The 21,479-nt window shown below is 42.2% G+C and overlaps 1 protein-coding gene across 5 annotated transcripts in view; it reads right to left on the reverse strand.

Annotated features, from left to right (window-relative positions):
- The window catches only part of epha3 (eph receptor A3), a 128,986-nt gene that overhangs the window by 37,705 nt on the left and 69,802 nt on the right, over positions 1–21,479 (reverse strand). For all 5 annotated transcript variants that reach the window (XM_071504008.1, XM_071504259.1, XM_071504168.1 and 2 more), the window contains 2 exons: positions 7,272–7,427; positions 3,911–4,270 (listed from right to left, as the gene is read on the reverse strand). In XM_071504008.1, the coding sequence (XP_071360109.1) occupies positions 3,911–4,270; positions 7,272–7,427 (516 nt within the window). The remainder of the gene's footprint in view (positions 1–3,910; positions 4,271–7,271; positions 7,428–21,479) is intronic.

A 21,479-nucleotide genomic window follows, 5' to 3' on the forward strand; every position in this document is an offset into this window, starting at 1 on the left:
CTGGTGGACTATTGGAAGTGATCACAGGTTATTGCTCAAAGGAATTTACACCCTGTGAAAAGTTTAGGTAATATTAAGACATAATCCATTTATGGTGCAGATTGAATCACAGACTAGTCTCTATATCTCTGCGAAAACACATTTAGGCAGAGCAACAACTCCATTTCTACATGATCTGCTCTCTTCCTCCTTTTCCCAGTCTTACAATTTTTTGTACTGCGCAGCTATTGACCATCACCACCTCCAGACTTTGTAGGAATACATTATTGATAGGTGAACACATTCTCAGATAAAATATTGATGAGGTGACAGAAACTGAAAAATGTTCCTCTCTATCGATATGTGGTCAGCAAAACCCTGCGATCACATCGGTAAGCAGGTGAAAACAAAGGGATTTGCCCCTGCGTGCAGCGTATGAGCCCGTTTCCTCGCACCAAACCCACTGTGCCAAGTTCAGCTGCGGTTCAGACTGTTGATATTAGACTCCCCTACATGTGGATCACAGTTCCTCTGTTGTTAGCATAGTTATGACAATGAGTGGAGGGCAAAGGAGGAGAGAGGAGAAGCACTATCTGACGGCACCTTGACAGCACAGCCAGGACACACTGCTCCTTCCCAGGGAAACACTTAATCCAGCTTTTAACAGCTTTGGCATCTGTACGTGTGTGTATGTGTGTGTGTGTATGTGTGTGTGTGTGTGTGTGTGTGTGTGTGAGAGAGAAAGTGCCTAGACGGGTGGAGCTAGTGCACTGACATACCTAATCCTTGTAAACTCTCCGGGCTGATGGAGGGTGTGCAGCTGCAGGCTGAGATATTTGTCACAGAGAGAGAGGACTGTGAGTGTGTGTGGTGACGAAGGTGGGTGTAGTGTTAAGGTGTGTGTTTTTGTGCATGTGTGTGTAAACGTGCTTTGCATGTGTGGACTTGATCGGCGATATGGAAAGCCCGACATCCATCTCTTGTGATGATCACTCAAGCATTTAAGTTGGATTTCAATATTCTGAGCATACGCCGGCCTCTTAGTGTGGATAAGCCCTCCTCAAATATAATATATATTCAGATCGCAGAGACTAACCACACACAGATTATAATGCTTACCAGGAGGAGACTCCAAGGCTTTGTTAAACTGTGTTGTCTTTCACATTTGGATTGTTTTTACTTTAAATGTGCAGCTTTTAATCCCCCTCCTCATAACAAAAAGTAACCTGAGTCCTTTATCCATCTATGTGAACAAACACACACACGCATACATACACACACACACACACACACACAAACACACACACACACACACAAACAATCCATATCGACTACTCATTCCCATCTTGTCACTTTAAAGAGGTCATGTCTGGTCCTTGTCACTTATAATACAGGCCAGCTGTGACAACAGAGCAAATGCAGCAGACATCTGTCTGTGTGTACACACAACCTTTCACATTTACATTTACATCACACTCACAAGTTTCTTCTTTAGAGAGTTTACATATGTACGATGTATTTATCATTCCTCTGTGTGTTTACTCTATGTGCGTGTTTGCCCTTGAGTCACTCTAAAGTTAAAGCTTTATGGTTGCATGGTCATCATTACATAGCACAAATGAAAATTCACAGACACAACGTAAAACACAACGCCAAATTTCTTAGCACTGTGTCAAGGTGCAATGTGAATAGGTGCCACAGTAACACAACCCAATCAACATTTGTCTGCAACTGCCAAAAGAACTGCAGATCAACAGGTATCAGACCTCTGCTGCAGCTGCTGCTGCTTTTCACAGTATGAACCCTTTTCCTTAGAAATCCCAGCAACGAAAAAAGACAGAATGCAATTCAAGAAAGCTGAGTTCAACTCCACCCCCTGCTCCCCTTCTCCTTGCAACACACCAGTTGCATTGAGTGCACCCTATAAAGGTGTGAGGTTATTCTTATTGCTAAATACTTCCTGACACTGTTGTAATATTCAATATCTTAAGTAAAAACTTGAAAGGTGGTATTTTTTTATTCATCAATTGTCTTCATTATACTTGATTTCTGAAACATTTTCAGTTCTTCTATCCTTCTATCCTTCCTGAGAGAGCTGATAGTAACCTGTAAATTGAAGTAACCATAATTCCCATTCAAGGTATCCCCACTCTGAAATTCACGCTCCTGCCGCCTGCCCATCATCATTGATATGATTGATTGTGTAAGTCTGACCTTGCTGCATGACAACTCATGAGAAAAAACTCCCATCTGTTCACTCTGCTCAAAAACCACCCTCTGAGTGCTAAATCACCTTCCAGGATTTGGATCAAAACGTCCCACAGAGAAAAGTGGAAACACATAAAGAAGAGGAGAATGGCTGGGTGTTGGTTGAGTTTGGACAGTGACAGGTAGAAATAATGGGTCCTGTGTCCGTGTGAAGATACGGAAATGGAAAAGAAGACCAAAGAGAGAGATAATGATTGAGAAGAAAACAGAAGAAAACGCTGAGCAGCCGACACAAAAGCGAACAAAGACAAACTGTATAAGAGAACATAAAGGGAGAGGGAATAAACTGATGAACTACAGAGAGACGTTTGTGCATTCCTTGCTAGAGTCAGGGATTTCTGAGGTTTGGCTCTTTCTACTGCAGCTAGATTTATTTTACTCTTGGAATTTCATAGCACAACTTCCCCTTGCCTTCTTATTCTTTTAAGGACTGGAAGTGTGGAGAGATATTTGTATAAAAGATTGATGGGAGTTTTAGGAGCCCATCCTTACAGTAAGAGTGTCTGAGGTATTTTTTATTTTTTTTGTTTTTCGTGAAGGAGGTAGATATTCGATCCTGGTCGTTAAACGGGAGAATAGAGGCCTGGGATCGCCTTGTAAATGTCCAGGGTGATGGTTGGACTACATGTGTTTGGACCACATAAACTATAGGCCAGTGTATTATATGAAAAGGATATTTAGAGGGAGTCGGAGAAAGAACTTTTCTTCATGCATGAGTTATCATTCACCCTTTCATATGGTGTGTGGACTCCAATCAGGAGATCTAGAGGATGGGTTTAGTTGAGATGAGGTTGCGAACACTACTTTCAACCAGGAAATGCGGAGATAAAAAGATGTGTAGGGAGAACTGTCAATCATTTGCTATACATTACTTGAATGATGTATTGCCAGACCTTTGTAAGCTAGGCCAAATCTGTGGCTGGCTACAATAGACTTCATCTGTTTTCTGATTTGGATTTCCTACAGGTCAAATAAGATCACTCCCTCTTTTGTGCCTTGGTCATCAAAGTCATGGTACATCCAGAACGTCAAAGACAGCTGGGCTTGATGATTGGTTTTCAAAGGGATTCTCCACACATCTAAGGCTTATCATACATACAGTAATGTTCTTATCACTACCAGGCACTTTAAAATTAGCCTGGGACTCACTATCAGACATGAGAAGTGATGACGCCTAAAGGCCGAACAGTTCAGAGGCCTTTGACATTTTTTAAATGAGATGAGAGGAGAAGGAGGTAGATGCAACAGAGGTCCTCAGCTGGATTCAAACCAGGGCCATGGTGGTTCATGTCTTAATGCATCAGCATCTTGAACGCTAAGCCATGTAGTGCTCTGCTTTTGACAGGTATTTGAGATAAATTTTGCTCTTGTTTTCTCTTGATACACTGTAAAAGGTTAAGTAAGAACAAGAAGTTTGGATAGTGGTTTAGTTTCTCCTGATACAGACTTTCAAGATACCCTGCAGTGCAGTGGTTTCAGTGGTAGTTTTCACGTCAACGAGGCAACACATTTCGGTGATTTGTAAACCTTCAACTCAGCAAGTTCTGCTACTCGGCTAAAGATGATGCAAGAGAAAAAGAAGGATTTGATCATATGTGGTATAAAACGTAGCTTATCTGAGTGCACGCCTGCATCCCTGTACCCATCTGCTGTGACATCTTACCGGCTTGGTTGGTGGTGATGGTGACAGCGGCGTACTGCCTCATCTTTGGTGCTAGCGCTGACACACCGTTCTGCGCTTCGATCTCGAAAGTGTAGTTAGTGTGAGCGAGCAGGTCGCCCACCGTCACCGTGGTGTTGTGGAGGCCCGTGGCTCTTGGCAGGAAGCGAACATTGCTCCGACAGGGCTCGCAACGCTGGGTGCCACCGTTACTACCATTGGCTGCGATGCCACGGCAGCGTTTGCAGAGCACGGTGAAGGTGATGTCCCTGCGCCCGCCGGCGTCCTCCGGCCAGCTCCAGTCCAGGATGACGGAAGTCTCGTTGATGGATGAGATCACGTTTCGAGGAGCTGAAGGAGGACCTGGTAGACAGAGAGGAGAGGAAGAGGAGGGGAGGTGGAGGTGAGAAAATGAGAAGGAGGTCATAAGAGAAGAGGGGCGTTTTGGGTAGGAAGAAGATGGAAAGGAAGATGAACAGCACAAAGGTAGAAAGGAATTAACTGTCTATTTAATAGGGTCTTTAGATTTGCATAAAAAATGTGATAATGCCTGAATACTGAAAATGCACACACAACCTCTATCATTGTTGTTTACAGTGCTTATGGTAATATCAGGGTGAGCTAATGTGAGTGTGTGTATGAACAGTATTATAAAATATGTCTGTTTCCTGTCTGTCTGTTTGGATCAGTGAGAGAAGAGGTCATGACACGAGGAAAGAAAAAGAGTCTGTCAAAGTTAGACCAACATATAAAAGTACAAACGTCTTATTACAAACAGATCACCCTGAATATTTCCAGATTTTTATATCAAAGCTAGGACTGTAATTACATGGAGGACAAAACAAAACTGCCAAATAACTCCACCGAGAGCATGGACAGGAGGAGGAGGGAGAGAGTGAATGGGCTTAGTGGCTTGTGCCCTGTGTATAGTGCTTTGTTTGGTTTGTTTGACTTGACAAGAATTTACTTCACTCCCAAACGACCCTTAGCTCCTATCTTGAGTAATCGGCAGTACAGTCTTTGAGTGCACTTGTGCAAGAGAGAAATCAAAAGAAAGATACACCAAAGATTAGAGAAGACTCACAAATCCAAATTAAAGACTTCTTTGGACAAGTTTAATGTTGTAAGAAATCTAACAAGACTGTAACAATTCTTGTAACTCTACAGTAGTGTATCTTCAACCTGTTTCTTAATGGGAAAATAGGCTCCAGAGACCAGTTAGGAAAACTGATAACCAAGCTACTGTTCAATAAAGCATTTAGTGGAAATGAAATACATTTGTCATATTCCACTATGCATGAATGTGAATCAAACATATTGTGAGGTGTGGGAGAGGAAAATAGTGCAATCACAAGACAATCTCAAGACAATGCGTATTTGCCTGATTTCATTTCATTTTATTTTCTCTCTCAGCCACGACAGAAATTCTCTGACGAAGAATTTGACATTGTGTTACTGTCAAAGAGATTTGATAGAGAGCTTTTGACTTCTGATTTACACCACCTGGTGATCATTGCATCTCTCCTAACCATCTCCTTGACATCAGTATTCCAGATCAGCAATGAACATGAAATAATTAATAAAGATCTACATTATTGCCAGTCATCGCTCCTCATTCCTCTACCTTGGGTTGACGAGAGACAGAGAGACACCCTCTTTAAACAGGTGTGTTTGCTTAATGACTGCATATCTCTTATTAAAAAAGGTCTGTCAACCCTATTGTGCGAATTCTTACAAGTTAGAGCACATTTTCTTTGAAGGTAATCTCACCCTGACAGTCCTCTGGCTCGCCCATACATCTACCTCCTACATGCGCCTGCACAGGCATTCACATGTACACATGCAGGCAATCATACACTAATTCCAAATGTCAAAATAAAACATTGACATTGAGATTAACACATCACATGAGGATGAGGATGCATCTGTAATCTCAACAGGCTTTAGGCTCTTTCCAGCCTCCTACTTATCGCTGGAGATGTCAGCAGATGTTAAACTTTCAATTTTGGAATAAGTGACTATTTTGCATCGTCCAGCAAGGTAAAGTGATGAACGAGGCGGACCAGCACTTTCTGTGCTGATTTGGAGGTGGTGCTGTGGGATGCAGGGGAAAGCATTAATGCAGTTTTAATTGCTGGAACTGAATTCTTGGAAGTAGAAAAACTATACTTTATCCACTGTTAAGACAGCTGTTACAGAAACATCTCACGATGAATACAGCTGGAAATACCTTACGGCTAAAAGCTATCGTTTGTGCCAACATCTTCAAATATCCAGAATCAACTCTAAACAACCTCGGCCACACCGCTAACAGATACCCCCCTCCCCACTTCTGAGATAATCATGATCATTATCTTCAAACAACTTATCTATTCATTTGCAGCCCTTGCTTCGTTCAATCTGTCCCAATGAGGTGAAATTTGCCTCGTTGACAAGATGGCGTTGAGATAATCACAACAGGGTCCTGGCGTGACTGTCTTTCTAATTAGGATTCTCTCTATGGCGGTGGGCGTTGATTTGTATTTTCTACTGTTCTCCACACGGTGAAAGACTTCTTTTTTTTTTTTTTTTTTTCTCCCTAGCCCCTTTAGTAACGGATGTATCCATAATCTGACATCAGGGAATGCAGTGATTTATAGTTTTATGGGGAAATGCATTTTGGAAGGCTTGCAGGAGGCATCTACATCTGCAATCCATTTGCATCAGATGGAGACAAAAGAGAACCATGCAGGGAACAGAAAAGGTGATAAAGAGCTCTTGGGCCGCCGTGGCTTCAGTGACCTTTAAATAAATGAGGAATCTGAACCCTCTTTGTGTATTAGTAAATTATTTCACTGCTGAATGGGGAAATTGCACAATGTAATAACAATCTTCACTTTTTATGTGTAGGAATCCAACTGTAAATGAGATCCAGCACAACAGGAAAACACACAGTTAGATTATTCTCATTGGCTCCCGTTCCAAAAATATTTGAGATACAGATTTACAGCTTCTGGATTAAATTGCAGGTAGTGTATCTTTACTGTCAAACTGGACACAGTAATGTTGCGTTTTATAAGACACTGCAAAGACAATGATTCCCAAAAAGGACAGAGTGTAAAAAAAGCATCTGAAATCATTTAGAGCATAAGTGGATAAGCAGCTCTCGGAGGTTGGGACAGGTTTCACTGCTTGTTTTATAGGCTAATGAGAAAAATCCTCCCTCACCACAGTGAAAGGTTTCGCCGGTCAGATATCTGATAGAAAAATAGCACCAGCGGCTGAGGTCATCGTATGACGGCGCCGCTGACTCCTCATATAACAAATAACCCAAAAAACATTGAGCTGATCACACGAAAAGGCACACACACGCACGCACACTTACGGGTACACGCCATGGAGGCGGGGTCTCCCTCAGCACGGAAGTAGTTCTTCTCACAGCCGCAGTGCAACGACCCCTCATGGTGGGAGAAGCTGTGAGGCGGACACTTTGAACACTCCATGTTCCCGAGCGCAGATTTGTAGAAGCCTGCCCTGCACACTGGAGACAAAAGAGCACAGACGAATACATGAGCGCCCTGCTGAACCAGCACATCGGCAGCTATCTAATAGCTGCATTTTTCTTCACAGCACCTACAACCAGAGCAAGTACGAAATGAAAGATGGCGAGTACTTAATGCACTGACACACATACACACACACAAACAGTGAGAAGAGGACTGAATGTAATTCTGCTGCTCATGTAACAAGAATCCATTGGCTGCCGGTAAAAAACAATAATTCTCTGAAATGTCTTTGTCTCTATTTCTCTCTCTCTTCATCTCTCAGAGGGCACAACATTAATAATGCAAATTGTCCCCTCAGATAAAAGGGCTCCTCTCTTTAAATATCTGTGGTACTAAATCTGCACTCGGCAGCTCTTTTAACTCCTACTCACCACAAATCTGTTGCAATCTGTGCAAGTAGGGTGACACGCCACCTGTGTAAAGTTTAATGCATGTGTGTTTGCGTGCGTAGGTAGGAAGATCAAGGAGAGGGGATCAGGGAAATAAAAGACTTTCATTTTAGTTTTTTTTTTCTCTCCTTTCTTTATCTGCGTAGTTCCAGCTCGCTCCTTTATTCTGAACTCTTTTCTTCTGCTCTATCACAGGTTGAAACCCTTGTCATCTTATCTCCACTTTATTTAAGCCTCTCTAATAACCTTAAAGCCCATTTTACTGTACATAGACAGTTAGCATCAACCGGGCACTGGCTGTATTTAACAGTGACAGCAAATTGAAATAAGACAGGGCTCAGGATTAAAACTACATTCAGCCAATATTTGAAAAAATGAGGCAGAAATTCAGCATCTTTAAAGCATGATGGCGTTTGCGCTTGAAGCAACATTTAAAGTCATTTGTGTTAACTGTGTGGGGAAAATATTGCATCACTTCAAATTAAACAGACACAAGCAGGCTAGTGTTGATTAATTATACAATATACAAGTAATTAACCAGTCGCCTTCAATGGAATCATATCTATTACTGCAAATAGGACGTGGATGACGCCGATTTTTTATTAAAATGCACACATGGAACTTTGCAGGAATCTGACACTGTTGCACGCATACTCAAACAAATGGGCTTCTCTCTCTCTCTCTCTCTCTCTCTCTCTCTCACACACATACACACAAACACACACACACACACACACACGCTCACACCACACACCACACACCAGATTTGAAAAATGGCTGGCAGCAACAGCAGCAAGACAGCAGAATGTGTGGGCTCAGCAGAACAGGTCTGACAGATCCCAGTGGTGGACAACACGCTCCTGCAAAAGCCAACACTGCTGATACTACTGCCATATCCATCACTGACACTGGCACACCAAGGTCCCCACGCTACACTAAATACTCCACTACCTCCCCTCCACAGTGTGTGTGTGTGTGTGTAACAGAATGTGAAGCGGGTTTAAACAGCCCAATATGAGCCTACTGATGGTATGACAACCGCAACACTTGCTGACACACACAAAATGGACCACCCTGATTGGAGGGCACACCAGGAAATTAGACCTGACAGCCAGCGCCCCCAGCCAATCAGGTAACAGAAGTGACGGAATAACTGCTTGGTCAGCAGAAATGCACCAGGAGCATAAAACAGAAGTGTGGACAAACAGACAAATGTTAAAACACAGATGCTGTCACTGTATTCACTGGGCCCATTGAGCCACTGGGCTCAAGTCCAACTGGATATGTTTCCATTTGGCTACCGTACGTTTTGACTCCTGGCATCATTATCAAAGATTAGAAACTAATCAATTATGGAGCTATGTATATTCACAGGAGAAGATGTTGGCAAGGTTTTTTTTTTTTTTTTTTTTTATGCTTTCATAGATCAAAACAGTTAATTTATCTAACAATGTACAGTTCTAGGCTTTATTAGTGTGGACCTCCCAAATCTGCCTGTAGCTCTCAGCCCAAAGCCCATTAGTTCCTACTGAAGACACATTGTAAATGAGTCACAAATAAGCTTTTTTTTCATGTTGACAGAAATCTAAATAATTTCTCAGTCTCAACTGAGGCTGTAGTTTTTTAGTGAATGTTACTCACACAGGAGGAAATTGTGCAGTTGTTGGAGACTATTTTAAAAAGCAGATTAACACACATTTAGCGCAGTAGTGCGTATTTATGATGCCAGGAGTGTGTGTGATTGGCTAAAATTAAATTACACTACATGTGTTCATTGTAATGAAAGAACATGTTGTGCAACAGTGTGGCTAACTGATGTGTTCTTAATAGTTTTTGAGCTCTAAGGCTCAGAGGCAAGAGCCGTACCAGGGTTTGGCTGCATTAAAAATACTTGTAAGCAGGATCAATTTGTTGATATTAGGGGGAAAAAATCCTGTAAGCTTGACCCTCTGCAACTTTTAGATAAACTAAACATCTCACTACGCTTGGATGAATGACTCTGGCGAATCAACACTCCACCAACGGAAGAAAAACAGCCACATTTCCCCTTAGAAGTTAAAAATATACGGGGACTTTTCAGTGCATAACACAGCCGTGAAACTTATTAGGCACAGAGTGGATCTCGTAAACTTTCAATGTAAAAATTAATAACCAAAGCTGCACTTAGGGTATGAGCTTTTCATATGACAGTTAGTAATATGTTGTATTTTCATGACCGCAACCCTAAAAATATTTTTATAACAGCTGGAAATGGATAATAAAGGTCCCGTTTCTTCCCCGTGTGTCTGCCAGGATAAAAAGCAGCCCTAACAGAGGCTGATGGTAAAATCAGATTCAGCTCGGAGGAGGTTAACTCCTCATCTAGAGGAGAACTGAGATGTGTTACACTGACGTTCACCAGTGGTGTGTGTGCAGGGGCTTGAGTGGATAGTATGATACCGTGTGTGGTGGCATGTGTGCGTGTGTATGTGTTCCCCAGGAGAGGAAACACAGCACTTCTTCAGATGACAGAGTATGTGTGATTAATTAAGAAATGTGTGTGTATAGAAACACACATTTTCACAGGAGCATCTCTGCCTTGTCAAATAGAGAGAAAAAGAGGAAATCAAATATTTGCGGAAGAGAAAACTATGAAGGTTATTCCCCATGAATCATCTTTTATTTACTTTCAAACCAATAACAGCAGCAGGAACAGCATGTAAGGACTATATCATTGTCTCTGTAAGTAATCCTTTGTGATACACACACACACACACACACACACAGAAACATGCATTCAGGTTGAAATTGCAAACACTCTCACACTCACAAGGCTACAACACAAAGTCCTGCTACTTCCTCCATAGTGATGGCTGCAACACAATCTCATCATTGGCTTTTAAAGACCGCGACACACTAACATTTACACACACACACATGCACAAAGACACCCATGCACTCACATACAACTGCAGCTGCCACATGATATGGTGGTTGTAAAATAACTAGGGCTGCAATTTGCTCAATCAATAGTCTAGGTCACAGTACACCCTCATCAATAATTAATGGGACTGCTGGATGGTAGCGGTCACATGCAGTCCCTTTTTTTTTTTCACCACAGATTAGTTGAATTCCTCACATGACCTTTGTGAGACCAGACTGTATCACTGTGCATCTTTTAAAAGGAGCTGGTTTTAAAGAATTTTAACAGAATTTATTGTCCAAATGGATGAATTTTAAGCAAAAATATTTAAGTGTTTTTTTTAGTGTTTTTGTTTTTTTTTTTTTTTTTTTTTAAATGGAGCCTGGAATCTGTGTGTAGTTAAAGCTCAGTTACACGCAGTATTTGAATACCTTTAGAATCACAAATCCATTACACGGCTATAATCTAATTAAAAGCATAGATTTGAATATTCCACTAATCATCAGAAAAATGTGACCAGAGATTAAACACAGCAACATTACTTCTCACATGACTCACGTCCTCTTGACCCCTGACCTAACTCGTAACTTGCAAATTGATTGGTGTCACATAGGGGAAGTGGGAAAGTACCTCTGCCCTTGACCCCTATCTTTGCGTCAACTTAATCCAAAACCCCAGTCTTGGTCTTTCTCTCTCTCAGTCACCTAAACACACACATACACACACACACCCACATCCAAGGTTCAGTCTTGCCACAAACACAGTCAAAGCTGAACGACCCAACAATTGATTTCCTGTTTCCATACCACCTCCGCCTCTTTTCTTTCTAAATCCGACAAGATCGCAATGACTTTCACTCCCTCTCTGCTCCCCCTCCACCTCCGCTTCATCCTGCCCTCCCTCCTCCTCCAGTTCTTTTCTGTGGCTTTCCCTTCTCTTTCTGTTGCTCCATCCTTCTTTCTTTAATTGGAATAGCTCTCTTTGAAATGGAAAAGTTATTTACTTTGACAGCTTAGGCATTTGGCTGGCGGTCTTATCCGGAGCCACTTGTAATGTTACTGGAAACATGGCAACAGTAAACATCTTGCCCCCTGCCATGAAATCTCCCTTTGGGCCAACCAGTAACAAGTTACAAACATTTGAAGAAGGTCAAAGTCTTTCATGAAACTTTGGTGATAAATTTTCATAGCCTAACAATCACGTTGTTGTATAAATATGTTGCAGACACATTGTTGACTGAAGAAAATATATTTTAAAAATCAAAGCATAGCTACATTTTCAACAATTTAATTACAACGATCTTAGTTTATGTGTTAAATACTGACATATTTCAAACTGACACTGGAGATACTGGATACCAGCAGCTACAATACACAAATGTCATCATCTCTATTACTATGCAAAAACTTGTAAGAATGAACCCAGAGACAACCACAACTACAGGCACACATGTCATGGATAGAGACCCGCTCAGATACTGAGAGCTCTAATTCAGGACTATATTACTCTTGCACACAAAGTGACACAGACATCCATTATGCCGAATTACTATCAATTTGTTGAAGCTAATATGTCTTAACCTGATAAAATGAACTCATTTCTGTCGGAAATACAAATGAAAGCAATCATGAGAATTGATAGGTTGCGTCTTTGGGCAAATTGTATCACATTCCATCTTTCTTATGTCCAATTATTGTGTCATTTGCCATGATAATCACATTGGCGACATACTGGAGTTGTTCATGTGTCAGCATGGCGGACCGATGTGCTTTTGTCTGCCTGTCTGAGTAGAGAAGTCGTTCGGTACATCAGTAAGCCTCCACAGCCTCAAGAGCCAGTATCCATCAGCTGGATGACACATTAACTGTCCAAACTAAACCTTTAAAGTGATTCAGTTTAGGCGAATATGATGAGAGCTGCCAAAGCTAATCAGAATGTAACAAAGGCCTGTAATAGGCCCTCAGCTCTTGAGGTCGTAATTTGGAGATGATTATATATTGTGGTTGTTTCAGTCCTGCGCTGGCACTGCAGATGTTCGAAGAAGGATCAGGTGGGATATGGCTGCAAATTTGGCAGCATTTAGTGGTTTCTTTGTTGATTTGTTAGAGCTGTGCATGTCTGTGTAGTTCCCACTGATGGAACTTGGTGGAATGGGCACAGTCTGTAGATCAAGGATAAATGATAAAGGAGAGAAAAGGCAGAAATCTCAGTGAAATCTCTGCACAGTTCCACAAAATGAGCTCATCACTGACACATTTGAAAATGGAATTGCCTATTAAATCTCTTGCCTGCTTCCACGAAAATACAACAGTCTCTTTTTTTCATGAAAATCCAAGAAATCCAAATCTGTACAATGACATGGCTAAAAGTGTAGCCATGTGGCATCGCTGATCCTATGATTCCAGACATTTCATTTCAAGCTTCACAGTTTTATTTTAACTTTGTCTTAGTTTAAATTTATCAAAAAAAAAAAAAAAAAAAAATCAACCAATGAACCAACACTGTGGTAAACAAGCAACTGTGGTCATCAAGCCTTCACTTAACACCTAAAAACCGCCGCTAGATCCATTTCTGACCCTGATGTTCATTTTAATCACCACCATGACCTCATAAGCTGATTTCAGCAGCCACAGAAATGAAGGCACTTGGCTTCATAAGTTGAGCAGTGGAGGCCAGATTGGAGTTTGTGATGCTAACTGCAGGCTAATGGCCTGGAGAGACCCTGCCATTCAAGTCTGTTTATCTATACGCACTTAAAGAGACTCTTCTGCTGCTTAGATGCGCTGTGTGTGTGTGTGCGTGAGTGTGTGAGTCCAGAATGCTAATCATTAAACCACACAACCACCAGCAGTTTCTGTCTGTGTGAAAGAAAGTTGCCGCATGTGTGTGTGTGTGTGTGTGTGTGTGTGTGTGTGTGTGTGTGTGGATGCACACAAACTGGCACAGTAAAGCTCAATTAAGTGATTTGATCCAACACTGATTTGCATAATAAAGCAGCCTGATGAGGAGGATAAGAGGGGGACGAAAGGAAGCTGAGGAAGATGAGGGGAGGTAGAGGAGGAGGATGGGGGTCAAGTGAAAGAGAGGAGGCGAGGGAGAAGGAGGAAGAGGAGGAAGAGGTGCAAGGTGAAGAAGCTGTACTGGTATTGCGGCAGAAAGTGAAGCAGAAAGGTGTGTGTGTGTGTGTGTGTGTGCTATTCCACCCTAAGCAACTAAGCAACCTGATACTGGGATTCTGTGAAATGATACATCTTTCCCACTAAGTTTCCCAAAAACAAACTACTTCACCTTAATTTCTGTTAAAATTATGTCCAGTCAATTAGTGATAATGTTATGTAATTACAGCGGCAGCAGAGCCAAAGTATGCTGACTGCACTAAATTAGATTTTAATAGCTGCAAATATTGGCCTTCATACATCAGTCCAACCTTGATGATTGAAACAACAAGAGACTTAACTCTTTCCCTATTTTTAATCCCTCGCTCTTTCATCTTCACAAAAGCCCTCCTCAGTTCAAGGGGGAGTTACCGCAATCGACACATCGCATACTTATTAAAAAGCACTTGTTTTCTGAGCTGCTGTATTGTGGTGCAAGAGCCTGAGATCCTCGATATCTAACAAAAACAATGAGGGGCGTACTTTTTTTAAATTGTTCACCAACACCAGTGTAAAGAGTAATTTGAAATGACACATTTTCACATTGTTATCATGAATAACAAACTCTGTGAAAGTCACTTGAAAAAGTATCAACATGTCTGTGTTAAAATCCAATCAACCACAACCGTATAACATTTAATTACGACAGTGTGGAAGTACTCCACATGTGGTGCCCTTTCTTAATTCTAAATAAATGGAGCATGGGAGAGCAATAGCAGCTCTGTTACAATAGTGCGTCTCTGTGTGTGTGTCTGTGTCTGTGTGTGTGTGTGTGTGTGTGTGTGTGTGTGTGTGTGTGTGTGTGTGTGCAATGCTGCTGTTATGTGAAGGACAATAAACTGGGGCAAAACAGAGCAAGTACTGTACAAGCCCCACACACGCAGAGGCATGGATCAACTCCCTGCTGTATCCATCAAGGATAACGGTTTCCTGCGCCCTCCACACTCCAGAGATTAGCCAGGTCAGTAAGAAAATCCAGGACAACCAGCACGCCAGCGCAAACACACTCCCTAAACGCACACACACACTTCAGCGCACACATTAACACCTGTAACAATTTCATCTGTCCTTATTAGGTTTTATTGTGTGTGAGATGGAGAGAGAGATGGATGAAAGAGGAGAGAGAGGGTGAAATATGTCCAGAGGAAGAGGGGAGAGAGCACAGAAAGAGAGAGGGGGGGGGGGGGGGGGGGGGGGGGGATCACTGTCAAAAGAACATTTTATAGGAATATAATGAGTTGTCTGTTTCTCAGTCAGTCTTTGTGTGTTTGTGTCTCTCTTAAACACACACATGCACATCCTCAGTCATATGAGCACATTCCCACACACAACAACAAGATGTTTGAAGATGACGCTGACCTCCCAATGCCCTCTCGCTTGCCCAAACACAGAAACACACACACATGCACATACCACTGTCACACTCCCTGGAGACACACACTGCACAACATCCTAACCAGGCTTTAAACCAATTTGACTCTACTCATCCTTTACAGGACTATTGTGCTGCTTTGAATACCACTGATAACCAGCCATGTACACCAAACACACATTCACACAGACACACTAGCTGTTGTCATCTTGGTGATTTAGCCGGCCACGCTATTGTACCACAATCCCATGTGTGACAATAGTAGCCAGTGGCAACCACGTTGCCATGTCCTCGTTGATAGGGGAAAATTTCGGGATGTGGAACTCACACAGATTCCAATCCTTTGACCAGATTACAGTTGCGAAGTAGAGGATTTAGACGGGTTTCGTTACTGACAGGAAGTTTAAAATACTGTCTTCATACAGAGGTAATCTATTATACTGTATTTAGGTTATGTTACAAGTCCCATAACCTCAAGTTGTTACAGTAAAATCAGTGTTAGTTTCTATGCTCTCCTTCGGATGATTTTTTACAGTATAACTAAACCTCCACTAAGCCAAGCTTTCAGTGTTGCTGTTACCCTTCACATTAAAGTAGCAGAAATACTGCAAAGACAAAACTTTTTAGCACTTGCAATGTGAGATAATACTGATTAACTGCACCTCTGGGAAATTGTTATTGATGAGACAAAGTATTTTTTGATGAGTAGGCTTAGGGTGCTAAGCTGTTGTTGCTGGGAAAATTGGAGGTTACTGACATTCCTAGTTTTGCAAGCAACGGCAGCAGGATCTGACCGAGGAATGGGCGGATGGATAGCAATATAATGAATGGATAGATGGAGTGAAAAGGTACAGGGCAAAAGAGAGGAAAGGCTGAGAGAAGAAGAGGAGGAGAGGGGAAAGGACAAATGAAGGGGGCAGGAAAAAGGTATGGTTAGTTATTCTGATTCTATGTGTGTGTGTGTGTGTGTGTGTGTGTGTGTGTGTGTGTGTGTGTGTGTATGTGCGTGCGCATGCACCCAGTCCCCGTCTCTCTGAGAGACAAGCAACACCAGAGCAGTTTTATTGACCAGTGTCAGACAGGACACACTCTCTACTTTAAGGGAAAATAGGTCATCTACAATGCTGCTGGACACACACACACACACACACACACACACACACACACACACACACACACACACACACACACACACACACACACACACAATGGGGATGACCCACTTCACTCAACGTGCTCAATCGGTAAGACTTAAACGAAAGAATTGATGTTAAGCACTTCTGTAATACCACTGATGCAAACCAGTATATACACACAAATCACTACAACAGAAACTCTTAATAGAATTTAATTATAAAGCAACATTTCTGATGAGATGAAAAAAAAAAAAAATTCAATTAATCATCATCTTGTGTTAACTTATTGAGTTGATGATGTGAATGTTATTTTAGAAGGTTTTCCACTATTATATCTATATATATGTCTCCATGTTTTCAATTTGGTTTTAATTACATCACCTGTAACCATAAGTCACGTTTCACTTAGTATACAGCAAATCTTTCTTTTCCATCTTTGGTGAATAAACTGACTGATTTTAGCTCTTATAAATGTGACTCTTTGCTCTAACTCCAGTTTGAGGCCCCTCACCGTTCATTGTAATTCAAATGAATAGGCGTCCATATGGTGGCTGACATTGAGCCCCTGTGAGGGAGAAGCTACTCGGCCTGCTGAGCTCTGGATGGAGATTTGTAGTAAAGCCCACTAGGGAAGACCACTTTCACTGCTGGAGCACCTGAGGACGGCTGAAGGACACACACACACACCCATAAACACAGCCACGGATCTGCATATCCTGACAGACACCTGCACACAAGCCTCAGAACGTGGCTGCTGCCATATGCTAAAGAGCCCCCGGGCTCCTCTCACTTCAGACAACATGACATTCTGGCTTTTATGCTGCCCACAGTGTTACCCAGCATAACCCAGACTGGAGAATGGGTGCTGGGACCAACTGGATACTGAAAGAAAACAGAAAACTTGAAACTCCTGGCTGTTGATTTCTAGTCCTTCCTCAGCATCATCATCATCAGGGATTATCGCAAGATGAAATTTGAACTATATACATATGTCAGTTTCCCTAATCCATTTCTGATCAGTGCATCTAATTGTTGATTGATTTTTATATTGAATATTGCTATAGCTTAGACTGTTTCTTCACTAAGACGTCTAAAGGTATATTTGCCTTTTCTTACATTAAAATAAAATTAAAAGTGCAGCAGGCAGCAGTTATCAGAAGGTTGACGGTGCTGCGATGTAGTATGAAGAACCGGTCCTTCAGCTAAAGGTGCAATGTACTTCAGAAAATCCATCTAAGACCACTTCATTAAACAATCCCCTTATACTGTTTTAGAAAATAGCACACCTCACCTTATTAAATCACACATAACCAAATATTTCACTTGTATCTCATTAGTTCTCACCTTGAAAATGAACATCACTCCATGAATCTCTGACAGAGATGGGAAGGTCACAATCTATTTGTTAAGGTCTGAGAATTCCCCTGTAGTCGTAGTCCACGCCCAAGGCAGCTAATAAGATTCCCCAGCATGCCGCAGGGGATAAGATGAGAGGCAATTTGATCAAGGTTTCATATAACAAAACAATAATCACATTCACAGCTCCATGCCAGTGTTGCAGCCCCTTCCACTTGCAGTGTTGTGCATTCAAATGACTCCTATCTCATTTGATGCTCTGTGATGTTCCCCAGTGACGTCCTTAACCTGTGACATGGTTTTGTGAGAGCAAATTAAAAAAAAAAGAAAAAAAAAAGAGAAGAATGTGAAACAAAAGCCAGACGCAGTAAGTAAAGAATGAGGATATTTCTGAATTCCTCATCCTTGGCACAATATGTCCAAACTGTATCTTGTACAGCAGAGTTTTATAGATTAGAATGGGGTTGAAAAGTCTGACACCACCCCCCCGTCTAAGGTGGTCTAAGTGAATGGGAAAGTGGCCTGAGAATGTTTCTATCTTGTCTTTCTTTCTTTTTTTTTTTTATCATGTTCATTCATTTAAAAAAAAAAAAAAAAAAAGACGGGCAACTACGTCAGAAGAAGACACCGCCGACAACGCCCTGAATGACACATTCCTCCAAATGAACTTTTGTGAATAATAAATTGTTGTTTTCTTGGAGCGTTCCTTGGGACAACAGCCATTATCTGTTTTATATCATTGTCATGGAAAGACACATCTGCCGGATGGAAAGTGTGTTACCATGGAAGAGGCTGCATACTTGAACTTTATGCCTCCTCTGTACTGTCCACACATGGAAAAAATATCAGTTGCCTCCCTGTGGAGGTCGTCCAACCTGAACGACCACACAGCTCCTTTATCCCTACCCTCTGATACGACCCATAGGAGCGTCTCCTGAAATAGCCCCTCTACGGCTGCAGGCGTACCAGACTTTCGTTGTCATGGTTACAATGATAAACACGCAGACTATACCGGATGTTACTAACCCTTCACCGAGGCTCTGGCCTTTGCTTTGGCCTGCGTGCGGTGCTGATTGCGTCTATATTGGTTGATAATATCAATTCTTCTATTTTTGGTTTGATTCTCGTAAAAATGTGGTCATTTGTGTATGGGTGGTGGTGATGGTGAGCGATTAGGGGTGTTTCCCTCCACTGAACCCAATGCACGCTGGGACAGTGTCCAGCCCCAGATCTCTCTGGAAAAGATTAAGTGGTTAGAGAAAATTCAGGAATTCATAAATGAACTTCTTAGTTCACAATCCACTGAGAGCTGGTATGCAATGCTTTACGGAAATACCAAAATGGGGTCTCCTCAGGCAACAGGAACTATTTGTGCATTAGGGGGCTCTGGTAGAGCTAAACTACTGTGTATGTGTGTCCGTCATGTGCATGCATCTGTGTGTATCCATAGAAAAGTGTGTGTGCAGTAGGATTCCTGGGGCAGGTGTCTCAGCAGTGGTTGGGGCAGAGCGGCACTAAATCACTCCTCAACTGACACACCTCACCACAGGGTGTCCCGCCATGTGTTACTGCTGAGACTGAGAGAGAGAGAGAGAGAGAGAGGGAGAGGGAGAGGGAGAGGGAGAGACCCAGGGGTAGCGGTTACTGGGTCAGAGAGAGAGAGAGAGAAAGAGAGAGAGAGCGAGAGAGCGAGACAGATAAACCTCTCTACAAATCAGCATCTTGTGATTTAGCTGTTGTGCATGTGAGAGAATGTACGTAGTATACATGCTGTGTCCTTGAAAGCGTGTTACTGCATGCATGTACACCCATTCCTGTGTGTGTGTGTGTGTGTGTGTGTGTGTGTGAGTGACAGACCAGCGCAGGTGAGCTACAGACAGGGCCAGACATCCTGGCACGATCCAAGTGCACATCAAGACTCTCGCCTTACTCCCCCCAACTCCTCCCCAACTCTTCTCTTGCTCCTTCACTCCCTCTGCCATCATCCTCAGCTGCCACACACACACACACACACACACACACACACACACACACACACAATCACACCCACATACAAAGGTGCAAACAACTATTTATACTAACAGTTAATGAATCATTCATTTTCCTTTACATGCATGTTTTTATCATAAAGACATCACTGGTATGTGTGTGTGTTGTTGTAATGTTATATATGTGTGTGCATTGCACACACACACAAAACACTGTCTACAGACACTGATTGTGTAAACAACATGTTGAGTGTATAGTGCGTGTGCAGTGATGAGTCATCACTAATGTCACAAGCAATGATAATATTCACATGGGTCCATTCAAAACAAACATCCTGTACTAATCTTAGAACACACACACACACACACACACACACACACACAAATAACACACAAATAACACACACATACACACAACAAAGGATGCTTTGGAGATCCATTAGAGCTCTGTGAAGCAACACACTAGAGACCAATTAAGAATAAGAAACTACAACAAAGAATATTAAATATATGAAGACTATTTATGATGAGAGACACTGAGTCATTCATATAGATAAAGGAGAAGCTGTGATGTAAATATAGCCGCTGTATGGTGCAAACAAGCACCATGGGAACTGTGGATCAACTCAGCATTGCAGACACAAGGGATACAGAGAGAAAAGGGTAAAGAGAAGAGATGGATTTTTTTCTTTTAACATCTGAAAAACCTACAAATCCACACTGAACACAACAAATGTGAAAACCTTATCACGTTCACGTGTTACCTTTGTTCAGGAATGACTCAGTCATGACTTTCTTAACTCTCATTTCTGTGACTTTCTGCCCGAGGGGTGTTGAGCAGCGGTGGCGTTGAGACACTTGAAGAAGTGCAGGTTCAGCAGAAGTGTGGCGCCCTGCTGAGCTAACGTTAGTGGGAGAGAGTGCAGCCCCACCTCATCGCAGTGGGAAGCAAAAGTTAAATAATCAGATTCTGGTCGTCGTCTCCCCAAAGCACTTCTCACAGGTTTCACAGGAGCTGCTGTTCTGTACAAATACAGTGTGCTCTGCTCTCAGTCTTACAAACACACACACACACAAACACACACACACAAACTGACACACTCAAGCACACATATTGAGAACTGTTCACCTCACACAATGTCTTGTCTATTATTATCATTCTGGAATCATGTAAAGCAGGATGTGTGTCTGTGTGTGTGTGTGTGTGTGTGTGTGTGTGTGTGCGTGCGTGCGTGTGTGTGCGTGCGTGCGTGTGTGTGCGTGTGTGTGTACTATTATCAGTGTTAGTCACACTGATGGAGCTATTATTTCCTGAGGACTGAGGCAGCATAACAAGCTGAGTTAAACACAAAGCTTTCTGAGTGCCTCTGTGCTGTGTCTGCACACACACACACACACACACACACACAAACATCTGACCATCAATCAAAAAGCACTTCTCTGGGCAGCAGAATCCAAAGCTGACGCACATTGTCAAGTGGAAACAGGTCTTTTATTAGAAATCAGATACTGACCAGTGTGTGTCATCCGCGTCTCCCTCCCTGACCACAGCTAGTGAAACTGAACTCAACACTCTGTAAAACCTGCAATGAAACCCGCCTCAGCCCATCTTAAAACGCTAGAGAGTTATAGTGTCCCATGATGGTCTAAATGCTGTTTCAGAAGCTTTACTTGCCCTGAGAAAAGCCACATTCAGCGGAAATACTGGATTTCCATCTTAATTTTTCCT

The sequence above is a fragment of the Trachinotus anak genome, unplaced genomic scaffold (assembly GCF_046630095.1).
Source record: "Trachinotus anak isolate AG129_WGS33_773 ecotype Australia unplaced genomic scaffold, CSIRO_AGI_Tana_v1 ptg000001l, whole genome shotgun sequence".
NCBI classification, from domain to species: Eukaryota; Metazoa; Chordata; class Actinopteri; order Carangiformes; family Carangidae; genus Trachinotus; species Trachinotus anak.